The sequence below is a fragment of the Osmerus eperlanus genome, chromosome 24 (genome assembly GCF_963692335.1).
Source record: "Osmerus eperlanus chromosome 24, fOsmEpe2.1, whole genome shotgun sequence".
NCBI classification, from domain to species: Eukaryota; Metazoa; Chordata; class Actinopteri; order Osmeriformes; family Osmeridae; genus Osmerus; species Osmerus eperlanus.
This window is the reverse complement of record NC_085041.1, coordinates 5839014-5854325: the sequence shown is the minus strand read 5'-3', so window position 1 is coordinate 5854325 and position 15312 is coordinate 5839014. Positions and strand designations below refer to the sequence as shown.

Here is a 15312-nt window from a genome sequence, read left to right as displayed (position 1 = left end):
TCTGCTTACTAGCTGCTTCTCTTATGTAATGTCAATCTGCTGCCCTGCTTAATGCCTGCCCCCTTCAACTGACTGCCTGCCTTGCAGTCTGCTTCCTGCCTACTGGCTGCCTGCCTACCAGTCAGCCTGCTTCTGACAGCTGGTCTAGCACACTGCACTACAGACCCACACAGCTCTGATCCCAGCCTCTCTCTCCCTCTCTCTCTCACACACACACCCGCACATACACACACCGCAAGCAGCACGGCAAACAAGCTGCTGTTGCTCACCCACCAACATATACACACACACAGTATGCACAGATCCTCCCAGATAAAAGCATTAGGAGCAGGAGAGAGAGGGTGGTGAGAGAGCCCAGGACCTATCCATCACACCGGGCTGGGAGGACCGCGGCAGGAGGCCTGCTCAAGGGTGTGCTCCACCAACATGTGTGTGTGTGTGTTTGTTTGTGCTCTGTGTTGGCTGTGCACATTTTTTATTTATTTATAGGCTGTGTGTGTGTGTGTGTGTGTGTGTGTGGGGAGTCAGTACATCCTGATTTGTGGGCGTGTGACCAGTGTCCTCCAGGCAGACTTGGCCCACCTTCAGGAGGGAGCCGTAAAGAGCTGGCTCACTATGTGGAGCTGTCTCAGCCCAGCCGAGTCCGAGCCCCAGACCAGCACAGCACTCCAGCCTTGCTTAGTACTAGCCCCAGCCCAGCCAGACCCAGCAAAGCCTAGTCCTAGCCCCCCAACTAGCCCCAAGCCCAGCCTAGCATAGCACTCCTGCATAACCTAGTCCTGGCCCCAGACTAGACCCAAACCTACCCCAGCACTCCACCCTGGCCCAACCTAGCTCCAGACCAGACCAGTCTAATATTAGCAAACTAAAGCCACCTCTCCCTCTAACACAAACCTCTTAGACCACCCTCATCAATCCCTGCCCCCCCACCCCCCCCCCCCCCCAACCCCAGCGTGACCCCTGACCCCTCACCTGGACGTCTCAGAGAAGTGGGCCTCCTCTTCCTGGCAGCGCTCATCCAGCTCCTTCAGCGCCAGCGTCACGTCGTCCTCGCACACCGAGCCGCACGCCAGCAGCAGCGTGGGGGGGTCGTCCTCGCAGAGCCAGCCCGCGGGCGCGTCCACGGCCGGCGGCGGGGTGGGGTCGTCGGGGGGGTCCGGGGGGTCGGGCAGGTCGGAGGAGTCGGGGGGGTCGGAGGGCAGGAGTGGGGCGCTGCAGAAGCCCGTGTCCTCGCTCACGCTGCTGCTGAGCTCGTCCGCCGCCGTCATGCTCACGGCGTCCTGCGGGGGACACAGCCAGCAGGGGGCGCTCAGGAGCGGCACCAGGGTGGGCCAACAACACAATAACAACATGATAATAATATAACATAATAACACTCTCGTCCTTCACGGATCACCCTCGGAGTCCGTGAGGGGGTTGGGGGTGCGCTGCCTGGCGGTTACAACATCCTTCTCCCTCCCCAGGTTACCGTGACAACGGCCCAGATCCCCTCCCCCCCTCCTCCCAGGGGAGCGGGAAATGGGAAATCTCTGGTTATCATCCAAGAGGTTGACCTCTGACCTTCACGCATTGACATTCCCTTCCTGTGCTCTCTCGTCTCACGTGGGAATTGCAACATGTCGATAACCGACCAGAGCCCTTGTGCCCTCCCCGGAACTGTCTGTTTCTGCTGAACAGACACCATAAACCGGTGATTTATCCCCCCCCCTCCCCCTCTATCCCCACAGCATGTTAGGTGAACAGATGCCCCCGACCACCCCCGCCCCCTCCTCATCATAATAACACTAATGCTGCCCTCCCTTTCTGCTGGGGAGGATCCAGAGGCAGCACACACACACACACACACGGATCTCCCCAGCCTTCACTGAGGGTGTGAGATTGGTCCACTGGGTAGGGATCTGATCATAAAAGCAGCCAAACAGTGACGGTAAGATATCGGGTTGATCATAAACATAATTTATATGTGCACTGTACTTTCTAGTTGCGCTATCTGTTGATGTCATAGTTTTTGGGGGTGTGGTCAGTGTTGAACCACTGATGAGTTTATGAGCAGCCGTGCAGCATAGGACTGGTGTGGGACAGGAAGTCCTGGTGTGGGACAGAAAGTCCTGGTGTGGGACAGGAAGTCCTGGTGTGGGACAGGAAGTCCTGGTGTGGGACAGAAAGTCCTGGTGTGGGACAGGAAGTCCTGGTGTGGGACAGGAAGTTCTGGTGTGGGACAGGAAGTTCTGGTGTGGGACAGGAAGTCCCGCGGGGTAGGACAGGAAGTTCAGGTCCCTGCAGGAGCACGTCTGCCTAGTCAGAGCACGTCCACACACGGGGATGACGCGGCTAATTGAAACTTTCTCCCTCCCTCACTTCTTCCTCTCTCCCTCTCTTCTATCGTTCTCCCAGGGTGTGTTGCATTAGAGGCGGAGGGTGGCAGGCGGCCAGCGCGGTATTAGGGAAAGCTTTTAGGAGCGGGCGAAGACAGAGAGAGTGGATGAGTAACCGTATTGATGGTTTTATCTGCGCGACTCATTACGTTAAGAGCAGGGGCTGGGATGGACGAGATGCCCTTGGGTTGATCTTGATATGATGAGCTTCAGGGAGTGAGATCATAGTCAGCCTGATCTGTGATAGGCTGGAGGCGGGGGGGGCATCAGGCCATGGACTTCATTCTTGTCTGGGGGACAAGAGGTGGAGGGTGGGGTGCGGTGGGAGTGGCAGGGCACCATTTCATTCAAAAGAAGAAAAAGCGTCATTCATGCTGTCCAACCCTGGGTGCTGGTACACAGTGTATCCTAGGCTGAGGTGTCCTCATCTATACCGGCAGCTTCCTGTCTATCAAGGCTCCCAGCTGTGTTGGAGCTGGAGATGCTAACTCACCACTGTTTGTACATACAGGTTAATAGGAGGAGGCAGGACAGAAGCAGTTAGTACAGAGATCTATTCTGCTAGTATGGAGATCTAGCGTGTTAGTATGGAGATCTAGTATGGAGATCTAGTGTGCTAGTATGGAGATCTAGGGTGTTAGTATGAAGATCTAGTATGGAGATGTAGTATGGTGATCTAGTCTGGAGATCTAGGGTGTTAGTATGGAGATCTAGTATGGTGATCTAGTCTGGAGATGTAGTGTGTTAGTATGGAGATTCCAGTATGGTGATCTAGTGTGGAGATCTATTGTGCTAGAATGGAGATCAAGGGTGTTAGTATGGAGATTCCAGTATGGTGATCTAGTGTGGAGATCTATTGTGCTAGTATGGAGATCTAGGGTGTTAGTATGGAGATCTAGTAGGGAGTTCTATTGTAAGTACAGACAATCTGGTGACCTGTGCCTGGACCCTGCCCTCAGTTGAGAATGTGTCCAAAAGAGACTCATACTCACTCATTCCGGAACGATCCAGTCACACCACAGGAAGTGATGCGTTGGCTAGCCTGAGGTGAGCCAAGGTGATTTATTCCCAAATCACACAAGCAAGCAAGCCCAGTTAACTAAACAGCAAATAAGAGAGGGAGACCTAGCCCCGGCAACAGGAAGCACCAAGCAGGGAGGGGGGCGGGGTGGGGTGAGTGCATGCTGCTCTGAAGGGGAGCTGGCCGGGCCTTCCTGGGGACCAGATCCAGGGGCCTCGCCAGGGTTCCTCCCCAGGGATAAGGGGCCCGTTCTGGGACAGTCGTGCCCCCATCCCGTCCCCCTCTGGGAGAGAAGCAGAAACACACCAGCGAGCGCACACAGCAGCAGGGACAGACAGACAGAGGAGCAAAACGAGAGAGAAGCTGCTAGAAGGACCCGGAACACCACAGTTTATTTCTGCCTCTGATTAGGCGCACCTCAGGCTGCTGGCCATCTGATTGGCCCATGTCCGGGGGGGCGGGGCTGTCCAGGCGGGGGGGCCCGGGCAGGGGGAGGGTGTCCTCCGTCAGGGCGCTGCTGGACGAATCCTGAGACTGCTGCAGAGAGTCCACATGATTGGACGTGACGTCGTCCGCGGCCGAGTCGCTGTTCATCTATGCGCGCGCACACACACACACACACACACACACACACACACACACGGGGAGTCGACACAGACTGGTTAACGTCTCAAACAGTATAAACACTAACGGCATCTCTACAGGGATTCATCCCTAATGAAGCTTCTGGTCACATGGTGTGATTTAGGCCTGGATGTTCTTCATGTTATAATAGCCACCTGCTACTTCCCAAGCAAAAAAATATTATACTTAGTTACTTACAAACACACCTTCATAAATGAAAGTTGTAAATAACTTGATGAATATGCAAAATAGGTTCATTCACTTCCAACTGTGTTGCAAAATATATATATTTTTGTATTTATTTAATACATTAAAATTAAAATTAGATTTAAGTATCCTATTTTTCTGCTTGAGATGCTACTTCCTCTGTGGGGTTTGCATGCTTGAGTTTGGTCTATAATCATGCTGTTCTCAAGACACTATTGTCATCTTCTACTGGGCATCCTGTCTGGACACTAACATGCTCCATGCTCAGTCTGTCAGTGTAACACAGTTATATGTTGCCAACACAGCAGTTTATGTGTAACAGTTAATATTATTCCTGTCGACTACACAGCAGTGTTTATGTGTAGCAGTTAACATTATTCATGTCGACTACACAGCAGTGTTTATGTGTAACAGTTAATATTATTCATGTCGACTACACAGCAGTGTTTATGTGTAGCAGTTAACATTATTCATGTCGACTACACAGCAGTGTTTATGTGTAGCAGTTAACATTATTCATGTCGACTACACAGCAGTGTTTATGTGTAACAGTTAATATTATTCATGTCGACTACACAGCAGTGTTTATGTGTAACAGTTAATATTATTCATGTCGACTACACAGCAGTGTTTATGTGTAACAGTTAATATTATTCATGTCGACTACACAGCAGTGTTTATGTGTAGCAGTTAACATTATTCATGTCGACTACACAGCAGTGTTTATGTGTAACAGTTAATATTATTCATGTCGACTACACAGCAGTGTTTATGTGTAACAGTTAATATTATTCATGACGACTACACAGCAGTGTTTAGTTTGTCGGGTCTTAGTGTGCCACCAGCATAGCAGAGGGAAGAGGAGCAGGATGAGGAGTCTGGGTAGCAGAGCAGGTAGGTGTTGGGTCAGGCAGACCTGCAGGCTCGTAGAAATAGTCAGACCAACACTAACACTGGCCATGCTGTCTGAAGGGCAGGCTGCTGTTATTAACATCACCAATCAGAGATAAGAGATGTTGGTGTTTTGATCAAACCTGGTTTGGTGTCACACCCGCCAATGTGTATGTGACCTACAAGCCTCTGGTCACCTGTCTAGAGGATGGACTAGTGTACTGGTAAAGGAACAAGGAAGCTAGGAAACAAGGGATCTTAGGAGCTAGGGTAGAGGAAGCTAGGGACCTAGGAAGCTAGGGACCTAGGAAGGGAAAGGGTAGTGAAGAGGATTCGAAGGGGTGTCCATTACCAGCAAAGCAAGCGTCTATCCCACCTGTACCAGCAGCAGCGTGGCAGCAGCGAGGCACCCCCGCCCCTCCACACACACACACACACACACACACACACACACACACACACACACACACACACACACACACACACACACACACACACACACACACACACACACACACACACACACACACACACACACGTAACCTCCCCCCCACCCTCCACACACACGTATCCTCCCCCCACCCTCCACACATACACACACTCACGTAACCTCCCCCCCACCCTCCACACACACACACGTATCCTCCCCCCCACCCTCCACACATACACACTCACACACTCCACCATGCCAGCGGGCAGTGCGAGGAGGCTGGGGGTGCGGGGGGTGGGGGTGTCACCCTGACGGGGGAGGGGGGGACTTACGAGGCCAGGACGGGTGAGAATCTGGCTAGCGCTCAGTACCTCCTCCTCAGACGACTCGTCCGTGTCCTCCTGGTTGGTGAGGTTCAGGCTGGGCGTGCTGCCCGCGAACTGGCACTCCTGCAGGGACGGCGTGTCGCCCTTGTCCATGCTGTCCAAGGAACGGCGACGCACGCCCCAGTTGAAGTTGTCCATGCTCTCCCCCTGGAGGAGGACAGGGGAACAGCGGTCAGACACAGAAAGAGAGAGGGAGAGAGAGGGAGACCAAGGCAGGACAGGGAGAGAGAGAGAGAAATAGAGAGAGGGCGAAGGAGAGCGAAAGCAAAAGAGAGAGAGTGTGAGAGAGACTAGCAGGCAGCGAAAGGAGGAACACAGACATGCTCTGGATTGTTGATCTCATCACCACGGTGACCAGCTGGGTCACGGAATCAAACAGAGATTTCACAGCCGCCCAATTGGAGATGAGAGACAGCAGTAAGGACAGGCTGACATAACGAGTGGGGGGCGGGGTGGGGGGACCACACGATCACATGGGAGGGGGGGGGGGGGGATAGGAAGACTTACCTGACACTCCTTGTGGAGAGACAGAGGCAGCATGAGGGGGTTAGAGAGAGCAGGACAGTTCATGAAGAAGAAACGAGCCGATCAGCTCTCACACAGAGGTTAGGTCACACACACACACACCTTTATTGCAAAAACACACACACCTTCACTGAAAACACACTCAGAACGTCACTGCCAGTCCTCACCTCTGCATCCTCCAGCTCAACATCCAGGAAGTCAAAGTCCTTAAAGACCCCAAACTGCTGCTCACTTCCTGTGTCCTCGCCCATCACTTCCTCCTCCCTTAACACCTCATCCACGGTGGGGATGAGGCTGGTGTGCTGGTCCCCAGAGTCCAGGTCCTCGTTGGATGAAAACAGAACCTGGAGAAACACGTCAACGCTGGTGATCGTCTCTGGTCCGTCTACTCTGCATGTGTGTCTGTGGTATACATGTGTGTGTGTCTGTGGCAAAAGTGTGTGTGTGCGCACGCGCAGTCTTACAGAGGGGTTCTTAGGAAGGCCAGACTCCGGTCCACACAGAGACAGCACGTTCATGAGCTTCTCCCTGGTCCTCCTCTGGAGACACAACACACAACATCTGCATCAGAGAGGAGGCGTAGGGTGGGGAGGAGGGGAGGGGAGGGGAGGCGCTGGGTACCTGGGAGAGCTGGGGTCTCTTCCAGCTGACGGGCACCAGGCCGTTGGAGTTTGACCCCGACGAGGTGGACGATGTGCTCCTCGTCACGGCGATGACCTGAGGCTTCCCGTTCCGGCCCGCGGCGCTGCGCTGGTCGCCATACTTGTGCCCTATGATGGGCGTCTAGGGTCAGAGGTCATGGGGCAGAGGAGGTTAGTGTGAGGTTGCTGGTCAGTTGGTTCAGCAGGGGAAGAGAGGGAGGAGGAACGAAGACAGGAGAGGAGAGGAGGAGGTGAGGACTGAGTTGAGGAGAAGAGAGATGAGGAGAGTTGAGGAGAGATGAGGAGAGATGAGGAGAGATGAGGAGAGATAGGTAGTAGCTGGTCGTGGCACCTCTGAGATGTCGAAGTGGAAGTCGAGGGTTTTCCCCGGCAGCTCCTTGGAGGAGTTGTTGAAGATGCGTGTGAAGGCGATCTCTGGAGACCCCGAGGACTCCACGCTGTAGGAGCGCTGCACCTCCTCAGGAACCACCAGGCTGGCCGAGCGAGACACCACCAGCTTCAGGATGTTCTGGGCTTCCTTCCAGTACGGGCTCTGTGGACACACACACACAGACACAGGGTCAGGCTGGGGTAGGTATTTACACACACACACTGTATTTAGCGGACACCTCTCATGGTTGTGATAGTTCTAAAGGTTCTGGTGGTTCTGATTCTTGCAAACCCCTGATCCTGTAACCAGCAGAAGCATCATCTGGCACACACACATTCCAGCTGTCCTCAGGTCAGAAGCTATTCACACACACAGTGCATAGTGGAGTACAGTCTGAAGCTGCAGAGAGCAGACTGGTAAAAGGTTAACATCCATAATGGTTTTCATTCTGCTCAGAGAGGCATTATGGTCGCCACACACACACACACAGGCTTTCTCCGCTGAATAAAGCCATGTGGTAGAGTGCAGTACGTCCTTTTATAGAGCTCTATTCCTGGGGCTATGCATCACCCCACCCCCCTCCTAGTGGAGAGAGGAGGAGGAGGTGAGCAGGGGAGGAGGAGGGGAGCAGGGGAGGAGGGGAGCAGGGGAGGAGGAGGAGGTGAGCAGGGGAGGAGGAGGTGAGCAGGGTAGGAGGAGGAGGTGAGCAGGGGAGGAGGTGAGCAGGAGGAGGTGAGCAGGGGAGGAGGAGATGAGCAGGGAAGGAGGAGGAGGTGAGCAGGGAAGGAGGAGGAGGTGAGCAGGGGAGGAGGAGATGAGCAGGGGAGGAGGAGGGGAGCAGGGGAGGAGGAGGAGGTGAGCAGGGGAGGAGGAGATGAGCAGGGGAGGAGGAGATGAGCAGGGGAGGAGGAGGAGGTGAGCAGGGGAGGAGGTGAGCAGGAGGAGGTGAGCAGGGGAGGAGGAGGTGAGCAGGGAAGGAGGAGGAGGTGAGCAGGAAAGGAGGAGGAGGTGAGCAGGGGAGGAGGAGGAGGTGAGCAGGGGAGAAGGAGGAGATGAGCAAGGGAGGAGGAGGAGGTGAGCAGGGGAGGAGGAGGAGGTGAGCAGGGGAGGAGGAGGTGAGCAGGGGAGGAGGTGAGCAGGGGAGGAGGAGGTGAGCAGGGGAGGAGGAGAGAAGAGGAGGAGGTGAGCAGGGGAGGAGGAGAGAAGAAGAGGAGGTGAACAGGACTCGCCTGCACGTATTTGCCGATGATCTTCATGATCTCCAGGTTGAACAGTTTGACGGGCGCGGCCGACAGGTCGATGTGACTCAGCAGGCTGAAGATGATCTGCAGCAGAGACTGTTGCATGCTGGGAAGCCCCTTTTCCAGGAGCTGAGAGGAAGGGGGAGGGGGGGTCAAAGAGAAGGGGTTGGAGTCTCAAACATCATTTCCCAGCTCATGTCACGAGAGAAAGAAGGAGAGGAGAGCGAGGTCACTTACCTCCGCCAGGTAGGTGACCAGGTTGAAGGTGATGTCGGCGAAGGCGTCGTGAAGGTAGCGACACACGACGTTGATCCAGTTGGCCGAGTCTCTGGAGTAGCTGTGCGTGCTGTACAGGCTCATCATGTGGGCCAGGTTGGCCAGCGTGGCCGACTTCTCCTCGGAGCACACCTTGGCGATCTTGTCGGCCGTCTCCTTGCAGAAGGGCGTGGGGCTGTCGAAGTGCTGGATCAGGTGGGGCAGCAGGCACAGGATGTTGAGAGGGAAACCTGGAAGGAGACAGGGAAACGGGGGGGAAGTGAGGCGACACGAGTCTGGAACGGCACGCAGGTCCACAAGCGCGTTTCGATCCGAGCCGCCCCTACCTGCCACCTGGGAGGGGTCGACCAGCGTGTGGCGCGACACGCTGACCAGCCTGCTGAGCAGGTGGATGCTGAGCTCCTGGGTGGAGGCGGAGGTGAAGCCCTTCAGGAAGAGCTGCAGCAGCCCGGGGAAGGTGTACCACTTGAGCAGCGCCTGCAGGCGCTCCAGGCGCTGGCGGCTGTCGGCCCGCTCCAGGGGCAGCTGCACCAGCAGCTTGTTGAGGAGGCGGAGCGCCAGCAGGTACTCAAACTCGTAGTCCGACTCGAGGAGCGACGCCGCGATCCAGAACACCGTCGCCATCAGGTTGGAGGGGTCCACGGGGGGCGTGGCTTCCCCTCCTCCGCCTGCCCCGGTGCCCCCCGCCCCGCCCCCCTCCCGCAGCGACGACAAGCTCCGCGTGCGCGCCAGGTTGCCGTGGCTACCGCCCAGACGGTCGGCGACGTCCAGGGTGTTGCTACGGCGGCGGTCGGCCTTGCGCTCGCCCATCAGGCTGGCGCGGAGCGAGTTGCTGCGGGCGTGGCCGGGGGCGTGGCCGGGGTAGTGGGCGTGGCCGTGGTGGGCGTGGCCGTAGGGGGCGTGGTGGAACAGGCCTCCGCTGCTCAGGTTGATCTGGCCCGTGCTCTTCCTGTTGGCCGCGAACTTTGCCCCCAGCAGGTGTTCATGAGCCGACGCTCTAAAGGACACATCAGGTAGACAGAAAGTTAGAGTGGGTATATTCATATATGTGTGTGTGTGTATTTATATATATGTGTGTGTGTGTATTTATATATATGTGTGTGTGTTTATTTATATATATGTGTGTGTGTACTATATATATATGTGTGTGTGTGTTCTTACTTTGCCAGGGCCGTGAGGAGGTCGTAGTTCTTGACCGTGTCGGCCAGCGTATCGATGCCAGACTCCAGAGTCAGCAGCAGCTCGATGACAAAGCCCTGAGGAGAGGTCAGAGGTCAGGAGGAGGTCAGAGGTCAAGACCAGTCTCATGTAGAATGTGTGTGTGTGTGTATAACGTGTGTGTGTACCTGGGCCTCCTCCCCGGGGTCCCCCACGGTCTCTACGAGGCGGGCCAGGATGTCTGACAGCGTGGCGGGCGTGAGCGGCTGCTTGAGCGCCCGCAGGATCTGGAAGGAGCGTCCGGCGTAGTGTCGGGAGGGGCAGGACAGGGCCGTCTGCAGGGCGGCCTCACTCAGCAGGGACTCCAGCTGGAACCCTGCAGCACATAGATACACATTTAGTCATTTAGCAGACGCTCTTATCCAGAGCGACTTACACACAGTTAATATAAAGATACACACACACACATTGCCAAATATAGATACACACACACACACACACAGCGTACCAGCGGGGGAGTGTCTGAACACGGCGACCACGTGTCTGAGGAAGACACTGAGGTGTTCGGCGCTCTTGATGTTGGGGTTCTTAGGAGACACGTCCTCGTGGTTCCACAGCGGGCCTCGCTTCCTGCAGAACACCCCCACACAACAGCAGTTAGAACCTACACAACAGCAGTTAGAACCTACACAGCAGCAGTTAGAACCTGCACAACAGCAGTTAGAATCTGCACAGCAGCAGTTAGAACCTGCACAACAGCAGTCAGAACCCACAGGATCCCAGATAGAACCTTGGAAACCCAAAAGCATCTAGCACCACACACACACACTTCAAATTATGTGTAAGTCAAGCCGAGGGCACACACACACCATGCAGTACCAGTTACTGTGAGACGACACTGCGGGCGTGAAAACACACGGAAACGGGACAAAGCAGGGTGAGCCAGGGTGAGTCGCGTTGCCACGGTTACCGCACAACATTACGTGACAAGTCATCAGGTGAGGTACCACCTGGCAGGCTCTCACCTGGAGGTGATGAACTCGATGAGGGCCTTGACCTTGAGGTCGTGCTCCACGGTGACGTCCACCTCGCTGAGCAGGGAGGGGGTGAGGGAGGGCATGGACGGGCCCCCCGGGACCCCCCCGGTCCCCAGGCTGATGCTGGAGGAGGTGGAGCTGGAACTCAGGCCTGAGTCTGTCATGGGGGACGGCTGGTAGTCTGGGGCGAACTCACTCACTCCTGCAGCGCGCACACACACACACAGAATAAGTTGGTAAAGGCTGGATTGAGGTGCATGGTTTCATCACAGACATCTGTGGTGTCCAGAGAACACAGACAGGCACCAGCCTGGGGTGTGCTGCCCCCTGGTGGACTGGTGGGATAACACAAGAAACCACCCTGCCTCATCCTTCCTCTCCTCCCACCTCCCGTCTCCTCTTCTCCCTCCTCCTCCCCCTCCCCCTCCTCCACTCCCCTTCCTCTCCTCCCCCTCCCCCCTCCTGACCTGTGAGGTTAAACTCGTGGGAGGGGGTCTTCACGGTCAGAACCCTGGGCTCGTTGTGCTCACGGTTCCTCAGCAGGACGGAGGCCAGTGATTGGATGCTGCTGTTGGTTCCCTGGACGACCAGCAGGTGCAGCAGCAGGCGTTTGCAGTGTTCATAAACCTCCGGGTGCTGGTGGTCAAACCCTGGGGGAGACAGGAAGTGGTACCTTTAAAGATGACCGTTCCCTGTTAGCACACAGAAAGACGACACTTTCCTGAAGCACACGGGAAGAGTTACCCGTGAAGTAGACTAGCACACAGGAAGTGCTCCAGTTTCAGACAGGAAGTGTTACCTATGAAGATGGCGTGCAGCAGGAGGTGGAGGTAGGCGCTCCAGTCCACCTTGACCCCGTGGTCCACGATGAGGTCAGTCAGCAGGATCACTGCTATGTTACACCTGAGGAGGAGAGGAGGAGGAGGAAGAGACTGAGTGTCAGCCGGAACGGTTCAGCAGGTCAAGAACAGTGTAACCTGGTACCAAGGTGTCCTGAGAGTGTTGGTCTCAGGGAGGTAGTTCCATGTCAGGTACCTGTGCAGGGGTGTGCCAGGGGTGTTGGTCTCGGGGAGGTAGTCCACCAGGGGCGACCAGCAGCCCCCAGCGGGGGGGAAGGGGAGGGGCTCGGGCCGGTTGTGGTCCATCACCTTCAGACGCCAGTTAGCATACAGGGGCATGGAGTCACCTGGACACACACACACATACGCACTCCTTAGCACCTGAGAGAGAGAGAGAGGGCGGTGTTCATGCGAGACTGCATGAGTGTGTGTGTGTGTGCGTGTGTCCTCACTCTTCTCCTCCTCGTAGGAGCCACCAGAGCTGCTGCTGTAGCGAGACTCCAGACGATGGGTGCTGCCGGTTCAGATTACTGTTCAGCCCCCCATGGATGTCCAGGTGGGGGTAACTGGGGGGGGGGGTGAGAGGAGAGAGAGAGGAGAGAGAGAGAGAGAGAGAGAGAGAGAGAGAGAGAGAGAGAGAGAGAGAGAGAGATGAGAGAGAGAGAGAGAGAGAGAGAGAGAGAGAGAGAGAGAGAGAGAGAGAGAGAGAGAAGAGAGAGAGAGAGAGAGAGAGAGAGAGAGAGGAGAGAGAGAGAGAGAGAGAGAGAGAGAGAGAGAGAGGAGAGGAGAGAGAGAGAGAGAGAGAGAGAGAGAGAGAGAGGAGAGAGAGAGGAGAGAAGGGGGCGGGTTCAAGCATCAGCCTACGTTCTGCTGCAGTGTGTGTGTGTGTTTAATTATTTGTGTGTTATACATATCTGTGTGTGGGTACGGCACACAATGTGTATGTGTGTTTGTTTGTGTTTGGTGCCCCTCACCTGTCCTCCATGTTGGGGTCCTTGGTGCGGTCCTGTGTGCAGGGTCGGGGCCGGGCACCATGGTGTTGCTGCTGGAGGCCGTGCCCGAGGCCAGCGGGGGCACCTTGAGGCTGGAGCTGACCCGGTAGTAGGGGGGTTGTCCAATGTGAGCCACGGCCGAGCTCACGGGCCGTCCATCACCTCCAGCTCACACATCAGCTCTCCAGGAGCTGCATGGTCTTGTCCCTGCCCAGGTACACCACCACTCTCTTCACCTGGGGGGGTGGGAGAGGAGAGGGTGGAGAGGGGCTTAACCTCACCTGACAGTGTTAGGTTCTGTTTCTGGGTTGCATAGTGTGTCTGTGTGTGTGTGTGGTCTTACATAAGGCAGCAGGCTGGGGTCACTGTTGACTCCGGCCATGCTGATGAGGAAGTGCAGGATGATCTTCAGGTTGCTGGGCCAGCTGTCTGCCAGCGGTGCACCACACACTCTCTATCTCCTACCACTGCAAACTCGTCCCCATACTGGGGAAGGGGTTATATTATTTATAATATAACAACGGAAGTGTGATTGGTGGGGTAAAAAAAAAAGGTTGTGCGCTCCAGTAACAGGTGTGTGGTTCCTGGTGTGGTGGCCGTGGTACCTTGGCGGGTCATGAACATGAGGTTGTTTAGGACCATGGTGGTTCCGTGCGGGGGAGCCCCCAGCCCTCCCCCCCTCAGCCAGCGTCGGCTGTTCAACATCGTCATCTCCCTCTCCCCGCGCCGCCTCCTCCTCGTCTTCCTCCTCCCCGGCAACGGTAGCATCCTCCTGTCGCCGTGGCGACGGCTTCAGGTCGACCAGCTCCACGTTGTTCATCCAGGGCAGCAGGTAGTGCAGCATCACTGGCGCCCACCAGGGTGCGCTGTGTGGATGCGCTGGCTCCACCTCTGCAGCACACAAGGAAGGTTAGTCAGGGTCAGAAGGGTGGTGTGTGTTCAAGTTTTAGGTTAATTTCCCATTTGTAACAAGTACACTGGAATCATTGGTCCTGTTGCTCTTGACAGTGTTCTGTATGTGTGTGTGACTGTGTATGGAATGTGTGTGTGTGTGTGTGTGTGTGGAGTGTGTGTACCTGAGAAGATGGGCAGGGTGAGCTCGGGGTAGGTGCGGGCCAGCTCCTCAGACAGCTGGTAGTAGGAGACGGAGTAGAGGTGGGGCAGGGCGGAGGGCGGGCTGAGGATCCCGTCTGAGCGCTGCACCTCCAGCTTGTGAGCGTAGCGGAACAGCTTGGGCTCCAGGATCTGCAGGAGACACGCTGTGTGAGGGGCCGTGTGTGTGTGTGTGTGTGTGTGGCTGGTGTGTGTGTGAGGCTGGTGTGTGTGTGTGTGTGTGTGTACCTGCAGCAGCTGCATGGCTACTTCATAGATGTCTCTGGAGGAGTCTGCAGCCTTGAACAGGATGAGGTTGAGCAGCACAACCGTGTCAAACTGATAGTCCCTGTAAGGGGGGGGGGGGGGGGTCACAGGTCAGGGGGGGTAACACACACACATATATACACACAGACATATACGGTTACACACCCCCTCACTTGCCCTCACACACACACACACACACACACCTGTTGTGGAAGACGTTGGCGATGGCCCTGAAGCAGCCGGCGGCCACCCTGCGGGAGCCCGTGTAGCAGCGGTCCACCGCCCAGAACATCAGGTTACTCTCTGCTCCGGGTTCAGCTCCAGCAGCAGCATCACCGCCTCGCAGCCCAGCTGGTGCACCTGGGGGGAGGGGGGGGGGGGGGGGAGGTTATGACACTGCGCAGGAAGGGCGGAGAGGAGGAGGAGAGGTGGACGTGCCTACCCTTGCGGTCCTGGGAGTCCAGGATGTTGTCCAGCCACTTGTACAGGTAGCCGTCTGAAGACAGGCCCACGTTGTCAGCTACAGGCCCACAGCACAACCAGCAAGACATGGCCTGCACACACACACACACACACACAAGTTAGACTAACCCAGAATGGGGAGAAGAGTACTGTACAGTATATCAGAGCACAGTAGACAGTAGTCCAGTAGGGCACCTTGAGAGCACAGTACTGGTGTCTGTTGATCTGCATGTTGCGGTCGCTGTATCGGTCCAGTGGGGGTGAACATGATGCTGAAGGGCCCGGCCCAGTGGCTGAACAGCATGAACAGGCTGTGTCTCAGAGACTGCTGGGGGAACACACTCCTCCTGTGGTGCACTGGAACACACACACACACACATTAGTACCTCACTATCACACGACAGGAAAACACATGCACGTGCGTGTGTGAGAGAGAGCGTGCATGTGTGTCTGTGTG

At 56.0% G+C, this 15312-nt stretch overlaps 1 protein-coding gene across 1 annotated transcript in view; it reads right to left on the bottom strand.

Annotated features, from left to right (window-relative positions):
* The window catches only part of fryl (furry homolog, like), a 37902-nt gene that overhangs the window by 8509 nt on the left and 14081 nt on the right, over window positions 1–15312 (bottom strand). The window contains 35 exon segments of the mRNA XM_062450122.1: window positions 973–1280; window positions 3814–3990; window positions 5881–6081; window positions 6627–6803; window positions 6924–6998; window positions 7081–7242; window positions 7453–7653; window positions 8721–8861; window positions 8970–9238; window positions 9335–10005; window positions 10170–10264; window positions 10355–10542; window positions 10675–10796; window positions 11192–11405; window positions 11671–11853; window positions 12003–12106; window positions 12239–12389; window positions 12495–12552; window positions 12554–12608; window positions 13017–13050; window positions 13053–13185; window positions 13188–13219; window positions 13222–13270; window positions 13378–13470; window positions 13472–13520; window positions 13606–13766; window positions 13768–13880; window positions 13883–13920; window positions 14107–14279; window positions 14376–14475; window positions 14597–14694; window positions 14697–14744; window positions 14828–14947; window positions 15051–15113; window positions 15115–15219. Of these exon segments, the coding sequence (XP_062306106.1) occupies window positions 973–1280; window positions 3814–3990; window positions 5881–6081; window positions 6627–6803; window positions 6924–6998; window positions 7081–7242; window positions 7453–7653; window positions 8721–8861; window positions 8970–9238; window positions 9335–10005; window positions 10170–10264; window positions 10355–10542; window positions 10675–10796; window positions 11192–11405; window positions 11671–11853; window positions 12003–12106; window positions 12239–12389; window positions 12495–12552; window positions 12554–12608; window positions 13017–13050; window positions 13053–13185; window positions 13188–13219; window positions 13222–13270; window positions 13378–13470; window positions 13472–13520; window positions 13606–13766; window positions 13768–13880; window positions 13883–13920; window positions 14107–14279; window positions 14376–14475; window positions 14597–14694; window positions 14697–14744; window positions 14828–14947; window positions 15051–15113; window positions 15115–15219 (4961 nt within the window).